This window comes from Gopherus evgoodei, chromosome 11 (assembly GCF_007399415.2).
Source record: "Gopherus evgoodei ecotype Sinaloan lineage chromosome 11, rGopEvg1_v1.p, whole genome shotgun sequence".
In the NCBI taxonomy this organism is placed as follows: domain Eukaryota; kingdom Metazoa; phylum Chordata; order Testudines; family Testudinidae; genus Gopherus; species Gopherus evgoodei.
The window spans coordinates 62,959,739-62,983,601 of record NC_044332.1 but is presented as its reverse complement, the minus strand read 5'-3'; the positions used below and the strand labels follow the sequence as shown (position 1 = coordinate 62,983,601).

General features: G+C 41.0%; 1 protein-coding gene across 5 annotated transcripts in view; it reads left to right on the top strand.

The window, feature by feature from the left end:
- The window catches only part of MGAT5 (alpha-1,6-mannosylglycoprotein 6-beta-N-acetylglucosaminyltransferase), a 172,701-nt gene that overhangs the window by 118,192 nt on the left and 30,646 nt on the right, over positions 1–23,863 (top strand). For all 5 annotated transcript variants that reach the window (XR_004002604.1, XR_004002602.1, XR_004002603.1 and 2 more), the window contains exon 11: positions 17,066–17,215. Coding sequence is in view for 1 of the 5 variants with exons in the window: in XM_030579978.1 (XP_030435838.1) it covers positions 17,066–17,215 (150 nt within the window). In the remaining 4 variants the exon portion in view is untranslated. The remainder of the gene's footprint in view (positions 1–17,065; positions 17,216–23,863) is intronic.

Below are 23,863 nucleotides of genomic sequence, written 5' to 3'. Positions count from 1 at the left end.
CTGTTGCAGGCTCTCATTCATATTCCCCTTTAACCTCTAGACTGTACTTCAGACCCTTTTATTTCCCAACGCAGTAATGGTATAGTTTTTCTAAATCTCTAAAGGCGATCCCTGTACATCAGTTATGGAGTGCAATGGTTAGCAAGATGGACACGTTTGTTCTTAGCTTGTGTTGCGATCAACTGTATGAAAGGCTGCTGAGAGAGCCTAAAATTTTGTGTGGAAAAATGAGGGAAACTTGGGTGACCTTCAAGTGACTTTCTGTCTGGAGTTCAGGGCAGTATAAATGACTGAAGAGAGAACACTGTCTGCCTGATCAGAACAGGACGACTGTGTAGAATGTGAGTGAAGCCCATAGCACTTCTCCCTCATCTAAGTGAAATAGAATTGGCTATAATCATAGAATACCACAGCTAAAAAGAAATACTTTGAGGCTTGCAGGTGCCTTCCGAACTCCCATATGGCTATCAGGCTATTTGTCTCATGCCGCTCACAACCTCATCTCTAATCCAAGAAAGAAAAAATATGCAATGCATTTTAAATAGTCTTTTATATGTTTTGTAGTTTCCGGAGTGGGGGGGGGGGGTGCCAGAATTTTTTGTGTTCTGTTTTGGAAAATATCTGAATATGGAATATGCAGTCTTGAGTTTTAGTGGATCATGAGTTGAACACGTGTCAGCAATGTGGTACAGCTTCAAAAAAGGCTAATATCATTCTGCAGTGTATTAACTGGAAGGTCATATGTTTAATCACAGGAGGTAATCCTCCCACTGTACTTAGCACCAGCGAGGCCTCAGCTGAAATACTGTATCCAGTTTTGGGCACCACACTTGAAGAAAGGTGTGAACAAATTAGAGAGAATCCAAAGGAAAGCAACAAAAATGATGTCAGGTTTAGAAAACCTGACCTATGAAGAAATGTTAAAAATGCCTGGGCATGTTTATTATTGAGAAAAGAAAACTGAGAAGAGACATGATAATAATCTTCAAATATGTTAAGGGCTCTTATAAAGAGGACAATGATCAATTGTTCTCCATGTCCATGGAAGGAAGGACAAGAAGTAATGGGCTTAATCTTCAGCAAGGAAGATTTAGGTTAGGTATTAGGAAGAACTTTCCAACTCTAAGGGGTAGCTAACCTCTGGAATAGGCTTCCAAGGGAGAATGTGAAATCACCATCATTGGAGGTTTTTAAGAACAGGTTCGGCAAACATCTGTCAGGGATGGTCAAGTTTTACTTGGTCCTGCCTCATCCCAGGAGGCTGGATTTGACTTCATGAGGCTCCTTCCAGCCCTACATTCCTATGAATCTTTGAGGAAATCACTCCAGGAAAATTACAATGTAATATATTCAACCACAATTCGCATAAAAATACTTTTATAATTACAGCCAGTGAACACCCAGTGCTTTTTGACAGATGAGTATTCTTCATAAATGGTTATTGTCCATGTAATTTTTTTTGGAAGATTTGGGGTTATTACATATTTAGTTTCCTTTTTAGTATATTTCAAAAAACTGAGCTAGTAGTATTCTCACTGAACACTATCCCTACCTTAAATAGTATGTAAAGGACTTTTTTTCCGCCTCTGTGGATTCTCTGTAGGTACTGATTGGAAGAAAAGTTCAGGGGAATTTTTTTAGTAAAGATCAGCCTTCCAAGCTAGCACTTCCATGGTTATTAGAGATTGCTGCTGACCATGAGCTTGCCCTTTCCCCTCCTTTTACACTGTTCTTACACATTGTATTTATAGCATACTTTGATTGTACTTATCAGTTTTGAAGCCAGTAGATGTAGGGAGAAAAATCTCCTTTTAACTTCCTAAAAATGCAGACGTCATCCTTGCTCATCATCCACTTTTCCCTCCAAATTTACACCACAGTTATTGCCTAATTTATCAACTGAAATTTATGCCAGTACTATCAGATAGCAGCTCAGATCCTGTCTTCCTATGGCAATTGTGGCTTGTCTTGAGGGAGGCAGCCATTTTAACTGTCACAATTCTTCAGACAGGCCTACTTGCTTTCATAGAATATATATGGAAAGAAACAGACTAGCAAAAGAAGTAAACAAAAGCCATACATATGGCTGTGCATTTGTAAATCATCTTGCAGACATCAAATTTTAAATGAATAGTTGGAGATGTTTTATTAAAAATTAATTTTTATTACGCTAGTCTTCCTTAAATTATAGTGTTTTTTTAATTTAGCGTCAGCATGGCTCTGCTTATTTCGATTTTCTTTCCACAGAACTGCATACCAGTACAGTGAATTAATGCAGTCCTGTAATATTGAGTAAGACTATCAGCTAACAGGATGTAACTTGCACAAGCACCACATCCCAACTATCTCTTCCCCTGCACTCACTTCCTCCACCCCACTCTTTCGCTGTGCTCCTACTGACTCGCTCAACATTAAATGAACTCTTTTATCTTTCAGTTCTGCCCTCTTTCTTTTTAAGAGCTTTACTTCTCCTCTTTGACCAGTTCTTATGCTGTCAGCTCCCTTTAGCTCCTCTTCACCTTCAATTCTCTTAATCCTTCTTTCTAGCATCTGCTCTTTTATGTCTTCCCTCGTGTCCAGGTCAAGATCCCACTGGCATCCAACCTATCTCTTCTCTTGCTCCATTTCTACCCTCTTCTCATCTCTGCTGCTATGACTCTGAAATCTATTCTTTAACTTTTTGCCCCTAAGCTTTCAATTTTTATTCCCCTGCATTGCTGTTTGCCTCCTCTCATCCTTTTGTTCCATCTATTTGTCTCCCTCCCTTTTTCGTGGAGCCATTTCTGCTCTGTATGATTCCCCTCTCTTCTCTTATTTTAACCAACTCCTGCTGCTGAACGAGCTTCAGTTTAGTGTCCTGCCTCCCTTCTTCCCCTTGTCTCTCAGATCCTAGAGCATGCTCTAATTGCCTTCACTTCCTCTCCTCCAGCTCTCTCCTGGATCCCATCGAGTCTGGCTTACACTCACTCTCTCCTGCCTTCACAAACAGTCCTTACTATGGTTACTACTGACCTTCTCTTAGTTAAATTAAAAAGACACTTCTGTTCTCATTCTTTGACAGGGCTGATCTATCTCCTCCTCTGTTTTCTCTCTAAACTTGATTTCCCTGACATTATGCACCCTTGTTTCTCCTACTTTTACTCTTGAGGGCATTCTGCGCCACCAAATAAAAAATTTTCCAAAAAGTTCAAAATTCTGCAAATTTTGTTTGTCAAATAAATGTGGAGGCTCCAGCATGGCATTGGGGAGGACAGGAAACTGGCTGCACAGAGGTAGGGGGAGGGAGTTTGCAGAGCTTCCTACCGCCAAGGGAGAAATCTAGGGGTTGGTCTGACATGGCCCTGGATGCTGTGCAAGGAAAGAGGAAGATCTGTCCTCCCCAGCTCAGCCGAGACTAGCAGCTGAGCCTGGCACAGGGTAGGAGCCTCCAGCCGGGTCTTCCCCAGTCCTGCCGTCCTGCCCCACAGTGATTTACCTCTCTGCTGGCTGCACTGGGCACCCAAAACATATTGCTGGGGAGGGTCGCATGACCCTCTTGGTGGTTTCCCATTGCGCCCCATCAGAAAGTCATTTTTCTGCGGAGAAGCAAAGAAATCTGCAGGGGACATAAATTCTGCATATGCACAGTGGCACAGACTTCCCTCAGGAGTATACTTTGCTAACCCACTCTCTCAGCATCTCTTTTAAATGGCATCTCATTTTCCCTTCTCTCATTTCTTGATTTCCTTGGATGCTCTGTAATCTGACCTTAACTCTTGTATCTTGATATTTTCCATGTCATTTGATTTCCTCATATGACTTCAGCTAGCACTTCTACACCAGTGATTCCCCAAGGCTGTTTCTTATTTATATTATAAGATCATTGTGAATAAGTGTGTGATATTATTAACTTATATGACCTTATACATTTTTTAATCTGACTGTGCACCCAGGCTACTGTACTAACACATGGAAACAGATTAAAATGTGACTACCGAATTCAGTCCACATGACAGAAATCTAAAATAGACTGGGGGAGCTGGTTGCCCTACTTCCTCATCCACCATGTTATTCCCATGTGTGTTAAAATTTTCTTTTGCTGAACTTGGACGTTAAGTGATAACGGTTATCCAGGTGTATGCTTCAGCATAGCTACTGGTTTCTCCACATTACATAGCAATGGATGCTGGGATGCCTTTATAAATAGTCCACTCATCTCCAGTAATAATTCCAAACCCTGTCAGTATCTTAGAAGAATTTTACTACTCCTACATTGTAGTAGATTACCTTACTGTAGTTTTAGTAAAATGTTTTGGACTAGTATTTTTCTTTACAGCAGGGTTGGGAATACTACTATAGTTAACCTCCTTTTAACTTGCCTAGGAAAAAAAAAGCAAAACGCCTCTTCATGATAAAATCAACAAGGGATGGTTATGAAGAAGGCAGTGTTTGAAGGGCGCACAGATTGAAAATAACCTACATGATGACTCATTTTTAAAAAAAACATTTTTTGTAAAATGCGCCAGACCAGTAGCTCTGGAGACGGAAATCTCAGTTTCCTAGAATAGAAAATGCACAGCCATTGGCATGTTTCCCTGGATTGCCTTTCTAATGTCCCTTAATTCTTTTAGCTAAGACTCTTTCCCATTCAGCCATTGGCACCTCAGCTAAGACTGCAAACAGTTATGGCATTTGATGTAGTTTGTGTGATGGGGACACCTGCTTACCTGGAACTGTATTGAGGTTACTAGCTCATTTAACACAGACTTCTGAATCTCCTTCTCATCATCATAGTAATGACTTCAGTCACTTCCAGCTTGGGTTGGATTTGAATTGACAATATAAAGATGAAAAACTCTTCATCCCCTTATCAATACCCTGACCAACCCCAAGACTCTGTCCCCTCTGGGGACACACATGGTGTTTATTAATTTCATAAGGTAAACACTGTTATAAATCAAAACAGTACAGCAGAAACCCATTTATCCGATCTAATTGGGACTAGAGCTAGATGGGATAATCAAAATCCACATAAACCAGAAAATAGGAAAGTGCAATGCTGTATCACCATCTAGTGGCCCCACGAGAGAGCACCCTTTTCTGGGCCTGTGTATGCTAGTTTTCCAGTTAAAATGGAGAGCCGGATTATGGAGGGTCGGATAAACAGAGTTCTGCTATACATCTCTCCCTCACAAATAACTCTAGTTTCTCCACAGTGTTCATGCACCAAAGTGCATCATTTGTGCTCTTGTTTTGCATTCCTAGCTTGTCTTCTGTTTTGAAAATTAAAGTGGTTCTTTCTTAAAACCGCATATTCTCTGGTTAGGACAACTTTAGAGTGTGGCATAATCTTAACATAAGGCAGATATCGGGCTTCCACCTACCTTTGATCTGGCATAGGACAAATAAACGTCCAGGTATTAGGACTTCTGAAAGATGAAAGGGGTACATTCAGGGAATGTGCCAACACCTACAACAGCAGTTCTTGTTTTTTAAAATTGCACTAATAAAAGTTTTTTAAAACTGTCACGTTCTCATTTTTAATAAGGGAAACTAAACCTGGGACCACAAACTAGTCTCCATATGTTTTACAATTTGAACTACAAGGACCACCAGGCAAACAAGGGCTCTGATTAATCGTTCTCTAACATAATTGGCCTGTGATTGTGAACATAATGTTGTTTAGTGGTGAATGAGACTAATATTATGTGAAGGTGACCTGAATAATTTAAAATCATGAAAATTTGTCATAATCTAGGCTGCCAAATTGAAATTAAAGCAAGTTTAAGTTGATGCCTTTACTGCACCAGCTTCAAGCAGAGTAAAAGGAGACTTCAGTTTTCTTTGTGTCATGCTTCCATTTATTATTACAGCAGCATTATACTTCTGAAATTTTAATTTACCCAGTTTAAGACTTCAACCCTTCAGGCTATATCTTTCTGGTGACAGTGCCTTAGGGAAAGATGGTTGTCATTCCATTCCTTTGATGTGAAAGGCTTTATCATAAGGCTTTTAAAAGTAGATAGAAATAGTTAGCATAAAGTAATAACAGTTCTGTGCGCAATGATCAACAAAAGTGTCTTTCTTAAATGGCAAGTTTATTGTAGCTGTCAAATAAAATGACTAAAAGCTAGTAGAACTTCCCATTTTGGGAATGAGAAGAAATCATTTGCTGCTTTTTGATTTGATTTTAATGCTGTAAGCCTAGTTTGCACTATGAGCAACAGAAAAGGAGAGACTGAGCCAGTCTGATCAAAACCTGTGCCAAGAACTGAACAAGTCAATTTTGCATTCACAGCCAGTAGTCTGGAATCTGCTTTTACTTCACTTTATTTTGGAGAGAACCAAAACACAAGACAAAAAACCTGGTGGCATCCAGTTAAATGATTTTGGATGAAATACATTTGTAGATAACAAGATGCTGTAAGGAAGCACCAAGCAGTGAATGAAAGGATGTTGAAATTAAAAGTGATAATGAATTGACTTTCAAACTGAAGATCCTGATTTATTTATCGATCTGTACTTTCTAATGCACTTGCAACAGGTTAGTTAATTATACATTAAGCTTGGTACACCAATTTTGATAGTTTCCTTTATGCAGTGTCTTTGAATTTGCAAAAATCCATGGTTATTTGTGACATTGATGTAAAAAATAAAAAAGCGATTGTAGATTTTTATTTTATTTTTTAATTTATATGACACTTTCCAGGACATTTGTCCCAAGGAGCATTTAGTTTAACCCAGACAAATAAAATGAAAAGGAGAAAGTTAAAATGCACAGAGACATGGACACATCTGTGAGATCTGTATTTTGTCTATACAGATGTATATGTATGTATTTTTTGGTGCTTTATAGTCAAATGAGAAAACGGGGTCTGACCCAAGCAGATCACAAACTAAATAAGGGTTTACAGTCTAAAGTAGCTTAAGAAGGTTTGTGGGGTTTGGTTTGGTTTGGTTTGTGGTTTTCTGGGCAGGAGGAGAAAGGAGTGTGTTTTATGGAAGGAACAAATTGAGGGTGCATCTGTACAGGAAACAGAAGGGAGACTGTCATTTTTCCAGTTACTCAGAAGTTTCACTTGACTTTAGGGAAGGGGTTTGGTTGGTCTGCTATATTTTTTTGGATAATAGTTTTGTTTTTTTATAAGATTGCTTACTTTTTGTTTGTTTCACATCTCTTCCCATGAGTAACTCTTCAAACTATAGTGCCTATTACAAATCAGCCCTTTCCAATCTGGACTATAGGAGCTCACTCTGCAAACAGAAACAGTGTGTGTAGGCTATACCATACAGCCCTTCACAATGGTACAGGTAGGCCAGCTAATATTTCTAATAACTCATTTGAGTTTCAGTATCCGTTACTTTTTAAAAACTAGATTATCTGAGGAATGAATTCTATTTTGGATGCTACATTATTTATGTTTTGGCTTAGGTCCTGATTCAGGAAACTACTCAAGCATGTATTTAAGTGCTACCTTGAATGTAGGTACTTTCCTGAATTTGGGCATCTTAGTTATTGGTGGACACTTATTCAGTTTGGACCTCTAGAGAGGTCTAGAACATAACAGATTTGGAGGAAGGAGGTTTCCCTTCCCTTTATGCCTCAGGAACTCCCCTGTTTTATTTTCCTTCAGGAGCAAGGGATCTACAAGTAAATATACCTGGGCATCCCTGGGCTCCTTCTTGATTACAGATGAGCCCTAGCAATGAAGGTCTTTGCTGGGCTATTTCAAAGTTTATAGACGCGTTTCAGGCTTGCGGTTCTGGCCTTGGCTTTTCTCTACAGTTGACCAAATATCTGAGATGGCAAAGGCTGGATTAAATTAACCTCTGTTTACCCAGTTGGTACTAGAAGTCAAGAAGGGATTTGTGTGTGTTTTTACTGTACAGAGTACTGTGCATAGTTGAAGGGAATTATATTTGCTCCCTGGACAGTGACCATTTTAGAGAGAGAAGGGTTGGCCTGGGCACTTTCAGGAAGACTGTCGCCTATAGTGGTTGTTCCCAGTCTCTCTGCCATTGGACAATATTCTAAAGAGCGGAAATCGTGGTTTCTGGGAAATCTGTGTTCCAATAAATTACAAACAATAATTGAAGATAAAGGGTAACACTTGGAATAGTAACACAAAAATAAGGTTCAGTGTTACCCCTAAAATCAGGGCTATTTCTGAAGATGATACTGTCATCGCCCATTTTTTTTGCATAGACACAGTTTTGTTGCATATGTAGATTACTGTGTTAAGAAAGCGTAGCAGGTAGTGTAGATGTGAGGATTAGTCTTGCTTTGACCAAATTCTTGCTAAGAATTGCCCCTTTCATCAAGTGGAATAAATTATTTTGAGAGAGAATGGGGCTTCCCCAAAATACATACCAGAACTGAGAAATTCATTATTACCATAAGAAGAGACAGATTTTTTTGTCAAAAGACCAAATAACGGTACTTCTGAGGTTTTTTGCAGTAATCTTGTATCTTACTGGTTACAAAGCTGGAAAAATAACTAGTGCTAGTTGCTTCTGGTACTAGCACTCTTTGAAATAAATAGAAATTCATCCTTAGTTCAAGTGATGGGAATTGTTTTTGGATACAAGGTTCAAAGGACATATTCCTTATTGTCTCAGAGTAGCACAAACAAGAACAGAGAATCAAATTAATTATTCTATCTTGCTCTCATAAATACTTTTCCAACAAGATAAATGTTTAGCAGTATGATTTACAGCATTTTCTGTACCATGTTTTTGCAAATATTAACAGGATTTCCTTGATGAGTAATCTGGCTGCTCTTGTTTGTTATGGAAACAGCAATGACTCCGCATGGCCTTCACTAGAAGACCTACCCTGAATAATCTCTGTGGTAAAGCTGAAGAGAGTTACAACTCATTTTATGAGAAAGTGATGCCAGCTGTGCTGTCAAGCGCCAATGGAAGAGAACATGTTTTTGTTTGAATTATTTTTCCTGCCTGAGAGCTTTGGAGTATTCGAAGGGGTTCCACTGGGATTACTCCAGACTGGTTAAAGAGTCTGATGAGAAATCTGAACTGAACAAGGAACCTAATTGTTCTTCCCAGATTAGTCCTATTCTGGTGTCTAGGTTTTGAGGATACCTATCTGCTCGTTCTGATGTGCACATCTCTCCAGTGAATTTCTAAACTTTGCCATATGTGTTGTACATGTGAATTATTGCTACACCTTCCTGTGCACTTCTCAAATATTTTAGGCCAGAAAATATTTAGATTTGGGGGTTGTGTGCTGTGAAATGGTTGTCATTGGGGGCTCATAATGAAGGAAAATATAATACATCTCAGTTGATCTCTCTTGCCACCTGTTGCTATATGCTATAGTCAGACTTGAAATAGGAGGAACTAGCAGAATAACTGTTTGCAGGTATGACAAATTTACCTTTATCTCTATGCACTGAGAAATATATGTTGGCAACATGCTTTTTACTTCTGCGGTTCATTCCAGAAGGCTAAATGGTGAAAACTGAAGAACAATGACTAAAGATCCTCAAAGTTTTCATCATTAGTGGAATTCTTGCTTACCAGGAGCCTAATCATTGTTATTGCTTGCCTCACTCAAGGGTCAGGGGCCGCTTCCCATGGCTCCCAGAAACAGTGGCATGGCCCCCCTCTGACGCTCCAGTCAGGGTGCGTGCCACGCAGCTCCCGGTAGGGTGACCAGACGTTCCTATATTTGCTTGTTTGTCCCATAGTCAGGACACGAATTGTCCCGATATTTTGCCCTCCAGCTCACAGGCAGAGGGGGCCCATGCCCCCTCACTCCAACTCCAATCCGGACTCCACCCTGACTCCACCCCTCCCTCTCCCATTGGATCCCTCCCCAAATCCCCGTCCCCAGCCTCGCCGCCTCACTGCCCTATTGGATCTCTCCCCAAATTCCCTCCTTGGCCCTGCCTCTTCCCCAAGCACACTGCATTCCTCCTCCTCACCTCTCCCTCCCAGGCTTGTGCTTATCAGCTGTATGGCAGCGCAAGTGGAGAGAGGCGGGAGAAGCAGGACGCGACAGCCAGCTCAGGGGAGGTGGAGGCAGAGTGAAGGTGAACTGGTGCAGGGGGCGGGGCGTAGAGCTGCCGGTGGGTGCTCAGCCCTCACCAATTTTTCCTGTGCTTTGGTGGCTCTTGATTTTTTGTTTTGTTTCTTCCTCCGTCACCGGCTCTTGGTGTTTTTTGTTTCTCTGCCAGCGCGCGCACTCACACACATCCCCACGCGTCCCGATATTTCACATCCCTCATCTGGTCATCCTAGCTCCCAGAAGCAGTGGTATGGCCCTTACTCTGGTTCCTATTCATAGGGGCAGCCAGGGACCTCCACTCTGCACTCTGCCCTTGCAACATCCATTGGCCGGTAATGGCAGCCACTGGGAACTGCAGGGGCGGTGCCTGTGGATGGGGCGGCATGCAGAGCGCCTGGCTGCACCTCCACATAGGAGCCGGAGAAGGGACATGCCACTGCTTCTGGGAGCCACTTGAGGTAAGTGCCGCCTGGACCCTGAGCCTCTCCCTACACTCCAACCCCCTACTCCAGGCCTGATCCCATTCCTGGCCTCCAAACCCATCAATCTCAGCCCAGGGCACCCTCCTGCACTCCAAACCCCTCATCCCCAGCCCCAGCCCCGAGCCCACACCCCAGCCAGAGCCCTCATCCCACCCTCTGCACCTAGTCCCAGAGCGCCCCCCCCGAACTCCTCATTTTTGGTCCATCCCAGAGCGTGTACCCCAACCGCAATTTTGTGAGCATTCATGGCCTGCCATACAATTTCTATTCCCAGATGTGGTCCTCAGGCCAAAAACTTTCTGTCCCTGCATTAGAGAATGTATTATTTTCAGAAACAACATTTTCCTTTTCTGAGTTTAAATAAAGGTTTCAAACCCATTTAAAAATCAAATTCAGTAGGTTTTAGGTATTTACCTCACATTCATTTTACTGTCACATTATGGGGGGAACTGCTCATTTGTTAAAATATAAAAAATGCACTTAACTCTACATTATAACAAAATACTTTATTTTTGTTCCAGTAAATTAAGCATCAAAATGAGGTGCATTTCATTCAGGTAGTTTTCTTTGATTTAGAACATTAGTATTGCATGGTTTATTGAAGAAAGGAATTAAATTACTTAACCTTAAAGTATTCATATTTTGTGCTTGCAAAACGTCAGAATTGAAGTGCATTGTCTTAGCAGTGTGCAGAAGCTTGTATTGTCTCTTTGTTAGAAAAAATATTTCACTGCTATAATATCAAATGTTGGAGGGAGGGAGAAATCCACTTAATGTAACTATAAAAGTCATCTTAAAAACATCTACTTGTATATGATTATGTATTTTCCTACCTAAATCTTAGATGCTTTACTGAATTCTCTATATAATAATACATTTGGTTAAATTTTTCAAATTTATTAAGAACAATTTTCTAACATTTTCCTACTGTTCAGAAAAATAAAAGTTGTACAATATGTTGTGGGCGTTTATTTTCCTGACCATATTTCAAAATAATTATATGAAGAAACAGACCGTAGATCTAGGAAGATTTAATTGACACAGGCAAAAAAGAATACTTCTTCCAAGGCAGAATGGCTTTAATAACCAACTCAGTTGGCACAATATGAATGGAATAATTAAACAAATGGAGAGACTAGGTGGATAAGGTAATGTAAAAGCTTGTCTGTCACCAACAGAAGTTGGTCCAAAAAAAAAAAAAATTACCTCACCCACTTGTCTATTTCATATCCTGGGACTGGTACTGCTACAGCTACACTACATAAACAAATTGGGACACATTCGGTGATTTTGAAGTCTGTTAATAAATATAGACATTCTGGCAGCATCAAGGAATGGTTTATATTTTATACAGTATCTTTTCTATTGCTTCTTTAGAAGAATTTTTGTTTATTCCATCTCCTACCTTTTTAATTCTGTTTTGTGGGAAAATTGCTTCTGTAGAATTGCTTCTGAAGAAGACAACTCACAGTGAAAAAGTGTACTTCTGTTGCGCAATAGGAGGAATTGGAGAATTGGCTTGAGATGACAGTGCGAATAAGTGTCTTATATATACCCCATTGTATTTTCATAATGGAAAAGTTCGCTAAAGAGAGAGATTTCAATGGGAATTAGGCACTTTTGAAAATCCGACTGCGTCTCTATTTGCATCTTTAGGTACCTAAATAAGAGGGCCTCGGTTCTTCTGTTGCTATATCTCTGAAATGGAATAATGTGTATGGTTCTTTAGGAACCTCTAGGAGGAGCTGTGAAGACTGGATAACTTGTGCTTGTTTTTATTTTAAGAAGAAATGTGCTGTGTAAGAGCTGGGTAACTATTTATTTCTCTGAAATCAGTAACATCTATTTTTCTTTTTAGCTGTTTTTTTCTCTGCCACTTACAATATATTCATATTATCATGGTTTTATTTATAGTGTACACTATATGACTTTTGCTGATAAGATTTTCAAGGTGAGTTTATTATTGTTTCTACAGTTGGCAGATTATGTTTTCATTAATACCTATGCTTATCTATTTTCACCTTTAAAACACTGAACCATAACTCCTGGACTTTGTTTAGGCAGGCACAGTGGATTAAGATATGCCACTATCAGTAAACCTCAACTGCATTAAGAAAACAGGAATGGGTTTTACAATTTGTAGTTCTGCAACTTGAAAGAAAAGCCTACATCAAAGGGATTTCTGTAATCCACCCCCAAAAACTCCAAACCCATTGTGAGCATTTTGACTAGTAAAGTTATTTTCTAAATGTTAGTATTCTCTTATTTTCAGGAAGCTCTTTTCATTTACCGTGTGAAATATATCTGATCCTAAGTCCTATCTCGCTTTTCAGTTGTGTATATTCTACTTTATAAACTTTAGGAATTTGGGGTTCTTACGTACTTGGTTAATTTTGAAGTCTGCATTTTTCAGATAGCAATGTGTTCATGTTAACTAATGATGGCAACAGAGACTGGAAATCCAAGCTCTTGGTTTCTGTTGCCTGCTTTTCCAATGATTTACTGCATGACCTTGGGCAAGTCACTTAACATCTCTCTGCTCAGTTTGCTTCTAATAAAAGGATAATACTTGAAGTGCCTTCCTCAGTGGAGCGTGATGAGATTTTACCTTTTGCAAAGCACTTACTCTTGTAAGGCACTATTTTAAAAAATAAAGATCGTTTACAAATGAAAAACATACTGTGAGAATAATATGTAAGTCGCAGTGGTACAGCAGGGCGCTTAATGTTATATTTTATTGCTAGTGTAACCTAGTTGGCTTATCCCTGTGGTATTTTAAAGTACATAATTCACCTGAAGCTATTATTTCCAGGCACTAAATATATTATTTGAGTTGCTAATAATACTACATATATAGCCTTAAGCTATAATTGTAAATATCTAAAGAAATAAACGATACCATGGCATTTTATTCTAGCCAACTCTGTGTTTTCTTTATCTCGTTGTTGAGAATAGTATCTCGCATGTATTGAAGGTTTGGTTTGTTCTTTTATGTGTTATTTATATGTAGCCTGTAGGTCATAAAGTTAAAAAAAAAAAAAAAAAAAAACAACTTCCAATGGGAGATAGGGCCCTGGAGCTTAGTTCTACAGGTATTTAGGGTGATATTGGATAGCAAATTAGACATGAGTTTTCATTCAATGCGGCAGGAAAAAGCCAAAATAATTTGGGGCTACGCGCTCAGAGATGTTGTATTATATCACAGAGAATGCAGAGAATTCTTTTCTGAGTGCTGGCTGGTGAGTCTTGCCCACATGCTCAGGGTTTAGCTGATCGCCATATTTGGGGTCGGGAAGGAATTTTCCTCCCAGGGCAGATTGGCAGAGGCCCTGGAGGTTTTTTGCCTACCTCTGCAGCGTGGGGCATGGGTCACTTGCTGGTGGATTCTCTGCAGCTTGAGGTCTTCAAACCACAATTTGAAGACTTCAATAACTCGGACATAAGTTAGGGGTTTGTTATAGAAGTGGATGAGTAGGTTCTGTGGCCTGCTTTGTGCAGGGGGTCGGACTAGATGATCACATTGGTCCCTTCTGACCCTGGAGTCTATGAGTCTATCACTGCCTCAAAAGGGAACATAGCCCATTTTGAAGGCTGCTGGAATAGGACTTGAGATAAGACAAAGCATCTACTGAAAGCTGTTCCATTCACCTGTTGTTGTGGCACTGAAAAAGTCACTTCAATTCTATGTCTCTGTTTCTCTTCCAACCTTTTGTTTGTCTTGTCTCTTTAGATTGAAAGCTGTTCCATTAGGGACTGTTTCCTACTGTGTGTTCATTGCCCATCACAATGGAGCGCCAGCCTCAATTAGGGTGCTCTTGTAATACACATAATAGAATATAGCTGTGGCATAATTGCTCCTAGCATGTCATGTTCAGTACTGGGCACCTCCTTACCACACATGTATTGAGAAATTTAAAGTTCAGAAAAGAACAACAAATGGATTCACCTGTGGGGAAAAATGTAGAAGTCATTAAATATGTACTGCTGTATTCAAAGATAACTAAAGAGGGACATACATTTACAGTTATTTGAAGGGTGTGAACACCAGTGAGAGGAATTATTTAGGACAGAACAGAGAATGAGGGCAGTTTTATAAGCATAATTTCATGACAGCTGAGCATGGGTTTGGGAATTGGGAAGGGACTGAGTGTTCTATTCCTGACTTGGCCACTGACTTCTTGTGTGGACTCCATTAAGTTGCTTTGCCTCTGTTTCCTCAATTTTAACATCTGTGGGAGGCCAGGAGCGTTGAAGTCTATACAGTGTTTCATAATGGTCTTCCAAGGGAAGTGATGAAAGCCTCATAACTTGAGACAAAATGCTAGTAAGTACACAACCAAGAACCAGAGATGGAGATGAACTAATAGTGTAGGCCCCTTCCACCTCTAATTTCTGGGATCTTCTGAATTTCATGACTGTATTCGCAATGAGCTGATGCATTAATCCACCCCAGCTGATGAGCACTTGAATTGTGGCTGAGGCCTTGAGTAGGGGAAGGTACCCTTTTTGAAGTTAGACAAGACAATGACCCTGCATTGCTTTGGTTTGAACCTGGGTACCCATTAAAGATTTCCGACCACAGAGCAAGGCTGAATCAGTAAAAGGGAGGAGGCGCCTCAGGAAAAAGCCTTTGACAATAGGCCTGGAGACAGAACGCCCTTTTAGCCCTGGAAGAGGTCCTTCCTGGTCACAGCGGAAGTGGTGTGAGTCAGGCACCTTTAACAGTCAGTGGAAAAAATAATTTTTAAAAAGTCTCAGAAGACCTAAATTCTATTTCCAGCTCTCCTACGAGTTTGCTGGGTGACCTTGGGCAAGTCATTTCACTTCTCTGTGCCTCATTTTCCCCATCTGTAAAATGGGGATAGATATACTGACCTCCCTTGTGAAATGTTTTGGGATCTAATAATGAAAAACACTATATAAGAGCTAAGCATTATTATCTGTTTACTATTCTTATGCTTGAAAATTGGCTTTTCAGAACTCTGTTTATGCATGACTTTGAGTTTTCTCAGCCAATATTAAGAATGTAAATTCTGCTTTGCTGTTTCATTTACTGTAATATACTGTGTGAAACCTTTCTCTCAAGTGAGTTTATTCATTATACTCTCTGCCTTTCCCTGTCCCTAATCCTAATGAAATATTTTTGAGTTGTTGGGATTGTAGGAAGTAGTACTTAACTGTACTTTATTATTATTATTATTATTATTATTATTATTATTATTGTCTAGATAGCCTTTGAATTAACTTATCTTGTGGCTTATACAGTATTTTATGTGGCTTTAAGGTTTTGTAGAGACTTAGCAGCAGCTGCCAGAGTTGGATAGCTCCTTCATCCCTGCCTTTTTCCGTCCTCCAGACTACAAAAGCCTTTTTCATATGTTGATTTGTACAAGGACAATCTGGATCTTGGATTTAGTTATCAGACAAGAAAGTTTGGTTCTCTCAATATTTTTGTTGACACAAATAATAATTAGCCAGTGCATTCTTCCTAAAATGTATTATGGGGCACAACTGGCTGATCAGAGACATTTATCAATGGGGGAGGCTGTGAAAGAGCAAGTTGTCCACTTCCCTGCAAGTGTTACCCAACCACAGAGGAAGCTAAAGCTAGAAACCATCTTTTATTTTCAAGCCTCAGATTGGCTGCACTGAATACTTAATGCACGTCCGTTTTTGGTAAGCAGTACATTATAAAATGTCACTTGTCTAGGCTGTGTGTCTTACTGTCCCAGGCTTCCAGGTAATAGGATTTTCCTAGTCTCCTTCCCCTCGAGGGAACTTCAATATCACTGTTGGCCAACTTTCCTATACATAGCTGTCAAATAATGGTGTGTAGAGGTTGCCTATGACAAATCAAGTAGGGTGGAAAATACAAGCCTAGAAATGTCCTGGCACCAAAGAGACAAGACATTTGTTTCTTGGTGTTAGGACTACACTGTATGGAGGCTTATGTCCAAATCTTGAGAGAAAGTAGGGACATGGCACTAGTGAGATAAGAAGAACTCCTTCTTTCTTCACAGTGAGGATGAGCCAAGGCCAATTATATTGAGTTCCTGACAGAAATACCTCAACAACTCTTCTAACCCATTTTTTTAAGCCAAACTTGGTAACTGTTTTTTGCACGACTGTGCAAAAGTGGTGACCGCTTGCATAAGTAGTCCAATGAAAGTGGAATAAGTGTGGGTTACAAAATTGAGTTTATTATGTGTAGAAGTGAACTGAAAACATTTCTGTCTTGTAAAAATGTATTGTCTTAGTTATTACGGTTTGAGGGCCTGGTTGTGCTCCCTTGAAATTAATAGCAATTTCCCCATTGAGTTGTGTCCAACAGGAGCAGGCTGTCTGTATTGCAAACTAGCACAAAACATATTGAAATTAAGACTTTAAAATGCTAATCATATAATATACTATCAAGTCTTATGTCAAAGATGTGGTTATGAAAGATGAAAACCACTGGCCTTCTTTCATTTAGGGCTTTGAGACATTGTTTAGGTAGGTAGCCAGTTCTGATTAGGACAGCATCACTTCTTTGTTTGTTTGTAAAGACTAAAACAAACTTTGTTTTATTTTATAGGATAAGAAGGCTTATTTGGACATCATTCATACCTACATGGAAGTCCATGGAACTGTCCACGGGACAAGTACTGTCCATATGCCCAGCTACGTGAAAAACCATGGCATCCTTAGTGGGCGAGATTTGCAGTTTCTGCTGAGAGAAACAAAAGTAAGTTTATTGCCAAGAGGGGAAAACGCTAAAACCACTAAAGAATTACTGTACCTAAAGAACTCAAATGCCATCTTGCCATTAGCTGACACCTGCATTAAGGGGCTTTAGAAACACACAGCCAAATAAAAGGGAATTTAACCTGGCCTTTGGATATGTACAAGCACCTAAGATTGCCCTAACAACTGTGCATATGCTTGACAAACTGGCAGCCACTTACAGAAAACTTGGCTCATGCCATTCAGCCTAGGAGAGACTTCTTAAAATCAGTTTCAAAATATTGCTAAACTCATTTTTCCTTTTTTGTAACTGATAAACAGAGCAAAAAGATGATCGTCTGTGAGAATTTAGTTCATTTTTAAATCCACAATTTAAAACTAGGTGCTATCTGACAACTGCACTGGAGACTCTTGTACACTGCCCTACCAATGACTTTAACCTGGAGTCACATCCCTCTGTAGTGATAAAAAGCATTTAATTCTCCTTTCACTTACTTCCGCAGCTCCACGTGAGCTCAGAGAGAGACTTTTAAAGTGTGTTTTTGGCCTACGGTCCCATGGTCTATGTTTGAACTAAAGTTAAGATAAGAGCAATGTACACATTTAAATAAACTTTTTTCCTCAGAGGTTGGAACACTTTTTTCCAATTTGCCATTCAATTCCCTTACCCTTAGATAGGTTTATGCAGGCTATAATAATCTATTTTTAGGAGGATAATTTGAAGCATAAAAACTTTTTAGTGGATCAGGTTCAAATAAAATGTGTAATTTTCAGTCAGTGGGTTTGTGAAGGAAACGTTTTGTGATCTTAAATTTGCAGAAAGGAATGTATGGGGCCTTTCCACTTTCTTCCCCATTGTTGATGATTTGTTGCTGTGCTGTTACAACAGAAGCCATTAAAAAGTAAGCTCCTTTCAGTCATGCTATGCAGTTTATCACAGAGATCTCCTATTCAAAGTATAGGGGAAAACACTGGTAGCCTTGCATTTCTGTGCAGTGGCTATGGGAAAATTTTCTTTTGTTTTAAAGACAATCACTGTGTATATGTACTTTCTGCATACACATACAATGTTACCATTTAAAAAGTCAGCATGTACCTATATTTGCCACACAAATGTACCTGAGATCACGACAGCTTTCCCCTGCATTTAGAATTTGAAATTATTGTATTAATCATGGGTTCCACTGTGGGTAAATATTGACATTTTAATAATAACCAGAGCATAAATCTCTCCAGATTTGTTCTCTTTACTGGTTAAAACCGAAATCACGTTCAACAGCTTATTTAACTTCCAGGATGCTTATCACAATTTGCATAGCACATGACACTGTTTATAATGTCTTATAACTAAGTTTTTACTTATAATCATTCTTCAGTAATATGAGTCTTCCTGGCTCCTTTTTACTTGTATTACACTAAAAATCCTAATTTTCATTATTAAGCAGTTTTACATAGCTATTATTGAATCATCCAATAATGATAGTCTAGTATTGTCAAAATAAAAGGTGGGAGTTGGGTTTTATTTTTATATGATTTGGCTTCTGATATTTTGGTTCAAATTACATTGATCAGATTGATTAGTGACTGAATTAAATGGAAGGGACTATTTGTAAAGTGCTCATGAGATCTGTCTGGATGAAAGAAGTAATATAAAATGTCACTATCATTGTGCCAAAGTATTGAAGTCTTTAAAAATGTTGGATCCCTGCATTGCAGCTTGCAAAAATCTACAAGGATTTGTGAGAGTTTGAAAGTTTCCACATTATTGCTCTGCTTTGTTTCTTCCCTGACACTGTAGTTTTGAGAGTTTGCTATGTTTCTCAAATGAAGCGGTAGGTTCTTGAGACCAGTATTGAAATGCTAGCCTGTTATATCTGTTTTTAAATAATCTCTTCAAATATAATCTTTGCTTCTTTAAATTATATCTTTAAAATCACATTAGTGACATCTTTCAAATAAGTCTTTCTATTTTTCAAATATTTTTCGATAATGTTTGGTGTTTGATAATTTGATATTTGGTAATTATCAAAGTTCTCTTAAACAAAGGATTTGCTTGCTTGTACATAGCCAGGCTAACAGAATGAAAAAAAATGACAGGTAGCTAAGACATCAGATCTTGTTGTTCCAATTTTTAGGGTCTTGTCTCATTCTCAAGTCAATCAGAATGAAATGTCTTGCTGATGTCATGACCAAATGAGATGTGTGTTGATTCTTTTATGGGCTGTTAGGATGTGGGTTGTCATTTCTCTTATTTTTAGTATGTCTGACATTTAGTTGCTCTGATATATTTAGCTTTACGCTTGCTTTAATAAAAAATAAATAACAGCAGCCTGAGATTGAGAGTGGGAACTGAGATTTATAAAGTAGTCAGATTTAAATAAAAAAAATCTAATGTCTACAATTAGTATCTCATCAGTAATACAGTGACTGGTCACCTGACTTGAAATCTGTATGTGATCTGATCACAGTACTAAATTAGTCCTCCACTACTGTTTGCTGTTAGTGTTCACTGTGACTGTGCATTTGAATATTTTGTTCATGGCTTTCCTGCAGGGCAGGAGAGAATAGCTTCTCATGATTATAAAACACCTTCACTACGACTATTCACTTGTATCTGCATCAGCTGGTTTGTTGCATCTTGGTAAGCTGGCTTGTTTGTATCTAGTTAATCACAGAAACCCCACATTCTAACATTCCATTGCTAAAGGATAGTGAGAACAGTATTTCCCCCAAAAGCAATATATCCTGAAAGACATGATCTGGTAACTTAACAAATCTTATAACGGGGGTCGGCAACCTATGGCACACGTGCCAAAGATAGCACGCAAGCCAATTTTTAATGGCACGCTGGAGCCTGCCGGGACTCCAGCATGCCACTAAAAAACCCTGCCCAGCTCGGCTTGCTGTCCTCTGCGCTCCGCTCCCCCGCAGGGGCCGGGAGCAGAAGCATAGCCATGCGCACAGGCTGGCAAATGGCCCCACTCTCTCGTCACGGCAAGCCGCGGGGTCCGCGCTCCCGAGACGGAGCGCCAGGCCAAGCGAAGCAAGCTGCCGGCCCCTCCCCCGCCTTGTCCCCTCCCCTGGAGCCCTGCCGCCGCACGCAGCACTCTGTGGGTTGGGGCTGCGTGCTCCCGCGGGGCAGCGTTTGGCTCCACGGGGAGGCTGACACGCTTCCCACTCAACTGGAGCTCTGCCACCGCCGCGCGCAGCACTCTGAGGGGCGGGGCTGTGTGCTCCCACAGAGCAGCGTGTCTAGCTCTGTGTGGACCCTCATGGTAAGGGGTCCAGGGCTGGGGGGGGTTGAATAAGAGGTGGGGGCAGTCAGGGGACAGGGTGGGTTGGATGGGGGGGTTGGTGGCTAGGGGTGGGGGTCTCTGGACAGGGTACTCAGGGAGCAGAGGGGGTTGGATGGGGCATGGGAGTCCCAGGGTCTGTCAGGGGGTGGGGGGTGGATAGGGGTCAGGGCAGTCAGGGAACTGGGAGCAAGGAGGGTCCGGGGGGGGCAGTTAGGATGGGGGGTCTCTGGAGGGGGTGGTCAGGGGACAAGGAGTTGGGGGGGTTGGATGAGTTGAGAGTTCTGAGGGTCCTGTCAGGAGGCAGGGGTGTGGAGAGGGGTTGGGGCAGGCAGGGATCGGGGGGTTGGATGGGTTGAGAGTTCTGGGGATCCTGTCAGGGAGCAGGGAGCGGTTGGATGGGGCATGGGAGTCCCGGGGGTCTGGCTGGGGACGGGGGTGTGGAAAAGGGCCAGGGCAGTCAGGGGATAGGTAAGGGGTAGGGTCTAGTCCGGGGACAAGGAACAGGGAGGCTTAGATAGGGGTTGGTGTCCTGGGGGGCAGTTGGGGCAGGGATTCCAGGAGGGGGTAGTCAGGAGACAAGGAGCAGGGGGGTTGGGAGTTCTTAGGGGGGCAGTCACCCAGTCCTCTAGCCCTTACTCTGGCACCCCCACACATACCCAGGCTCCCCTCTGCTCTGACACCTGCATCCGCCCACATACCCAGATCCCAGCCCTGACTCTCGCCCTCAGCCCTCTGGGTCCCGGCCGCCGGCCCCGCATGGCCTGCTGCTGGTCTGGAGTTCTGGCTGCTGGACCCTTGCCAGCCGGGGTCCCAGCTGCAGGCCTCGCTCAGCCCGCTGCTGGCCTAGGTGAACAGAACCCCAGACCAGCAGTGGGCTGAGCAGGCTGGCAGCATAAGATTAACATTTTAATTTTATTTTAAACGAAGCTTCTTAAACGTTTTGAAAACCTTGTTTATTTTACAATACAACACTAATTTAGTTATATAATATATAGACTGAGACCTTCTAAAAAACATTAAACTTGTATTACCGGCACGTGAAACATTAAATTAGAGTGAATAAATGAAGACTTGGCACACCACTTCTGAAAGGTTGCTGATCCCTGTCTTATAACATATATGTGCACGTTCCTCTAATCCTATTTAAGTGTAGGCACAGGAAGAAGCCACTCCTCCTCCTCCTTCCTTGTGCAATACCTGTATAAAGTGGTCTAGCAAATTGTTAATGGTTCAGTTATGTTCCTCTGCTCACTAAATCATAGTGTATAGTCAGGACACCAAAAGCACTTGAATAATGACTGCTATAGCCAATGGTGAAGCTGGTATCTATATGTTCAATTGCAGCTTCAAGCATAAACCTGCTATTTTTTTCAGCTTTGCCTCTAAAATTATAATATATCTTCAGAGACACTTTCAGCTTCAAAAGTTTCATTTCTGAGCATAGGTTTTCAGACATAAAGGGCCAGCCACATTCTTTCATTGCTGTGAAATCCAGTATTGGACTTCCCAATTAATGCAAAGCCTCAAACAAGGATTCTGTTCTTGAAAAGTCAGAGATCAGTACAAATTATAATTAAGTCCATCACAAAATACAGATGCCCACAAATATGGCAGTATGGAGCACCCTCAAAATTTTTTCCATCTCAAACTAGAGCCAATGTCTGCAACATGTTCCAAGAATCATAGAATGTCAGGTTTGGAAGGGACCTCAGGAGGTCATCTAGTCCAACCCCCTGCTCAAAGCAGGACCTATCCCCAACTAAATCATCCCAGCCAGGGTTCTGTCAAGCTGGGCCTTAAACCTCTAAGGATGGAGATTCCATCACCTCCCTAGGTAACCCATTCCAGTGCTTCACCACCTTCCTGGTGAAATAGTGTTTCCTAATATGCAACCGAGACCTCCCCCACTGCAACTTGAGACCATTGCTTCTCATTCTGTCATCTGCCACCACTGAGAACAGTTGAGCTCCATCCTTTTTGGAACCCCACTTCAGGTAGTTGAAGGCTGCTATTTAATCCCCATTCACTCTTCTTTTCTTCAGACTAAACTGCACTTCCCTCAGCCTTTCCTCGTAAGTCATGTGCCCTAGCCCCCTGATCATTTTTGTTTCCCTCTGCTGGACTCTCCAATTTGTCCATATCCTTCTTGTAGTGGGGGACCCAAAACTGAATGCAGTACTCCAGGTGTGGCCTCACCAGTGCTGAATAGAGGGGAATAATCACTTCCCTCGATCTGCTGGCAATGGTCCTACTAATACAGCCCAATATGGTGTTGGCCTTCTTGGCAACAGGCACACACTGCTGACTGATATCCAACTTTTCATCCACTGTAATCCCCAGGTCCTTTTCTGCAGAACTGCTGCTTAGCCAGTCGATCCCCAGCCTGTAGCGGTGCATGGGATTCTTCCTTCCTAAGTGCAGGACTCTGCATGTGTCCTTGTTGAATCTTATCAGATTTCTTTTGGTCCAATTCTCCAATTTGTCTAGGTCACTCTGGACCCTATCCCTACCCTCCAGTGTATCTACCTCTCCCCCTCTAGCTTAGTGTCATCTGCGAACTTGCTGAGGATGCAGTTCATACCATTAGCCAGATCATTAGTAAAGATGTTGAACAAAACCAACCCCTGGGCAACTCCGCTTGATACCAGCTGCCAACTAGACATCAAGATGTTGATCACTACCTCTTGAGCCTCACAATCTAGCCAGCTTTCTATCCACCTTATAGTCCATTCATCCAGTCCATACTTCTTTAACTTGCTGGCAGTAGATGACCACTAAATTGTGATTTTTCGATCACTGCTTTGCAAGCCCCAAATATATGGTTGAAACATCTGAAACAGTTCTTAGTCTCTCACAATCATCATCAAGAGCTTGAAGCTGCCACTATATTGTGCGGTTTATAGATCAGAATTTGAAAATGCCTTTCAAAAGAGGCATTTCTCAAATAGGGAAAATTTATAAAATGGCTAGCTTAAGTGTATGGTTGATGTAGTGCATAATAGCTAGACCTCAGATTTTTTGACTGAACAGTTTCCCGTTGGAAAATGCCGATTGGACGGAATTAAAATGTTCTGTTGGGAACATGGGGATTCTGTTGCTGCTTTCCTGCATAACTCAGGCTCCTAGACTACCCAGGCTGCCAGGAAGGCATTTGGGGAGTTCAGATTGGAAATGTTTTTAAAAATTAAATTTTTGTTCTTCCAACCAGAATTCTTTGAAAATGTCCATCATGCGTCTCTCATGTCCACTCCACCCCCCCAATATGGAAAATTTCATGACTCCAACTTTTCATTCTGATTCCGAACAAAATTTTTTTTAGAAATGAGAAATTTCCTGCAGAATAGAAATTCCAG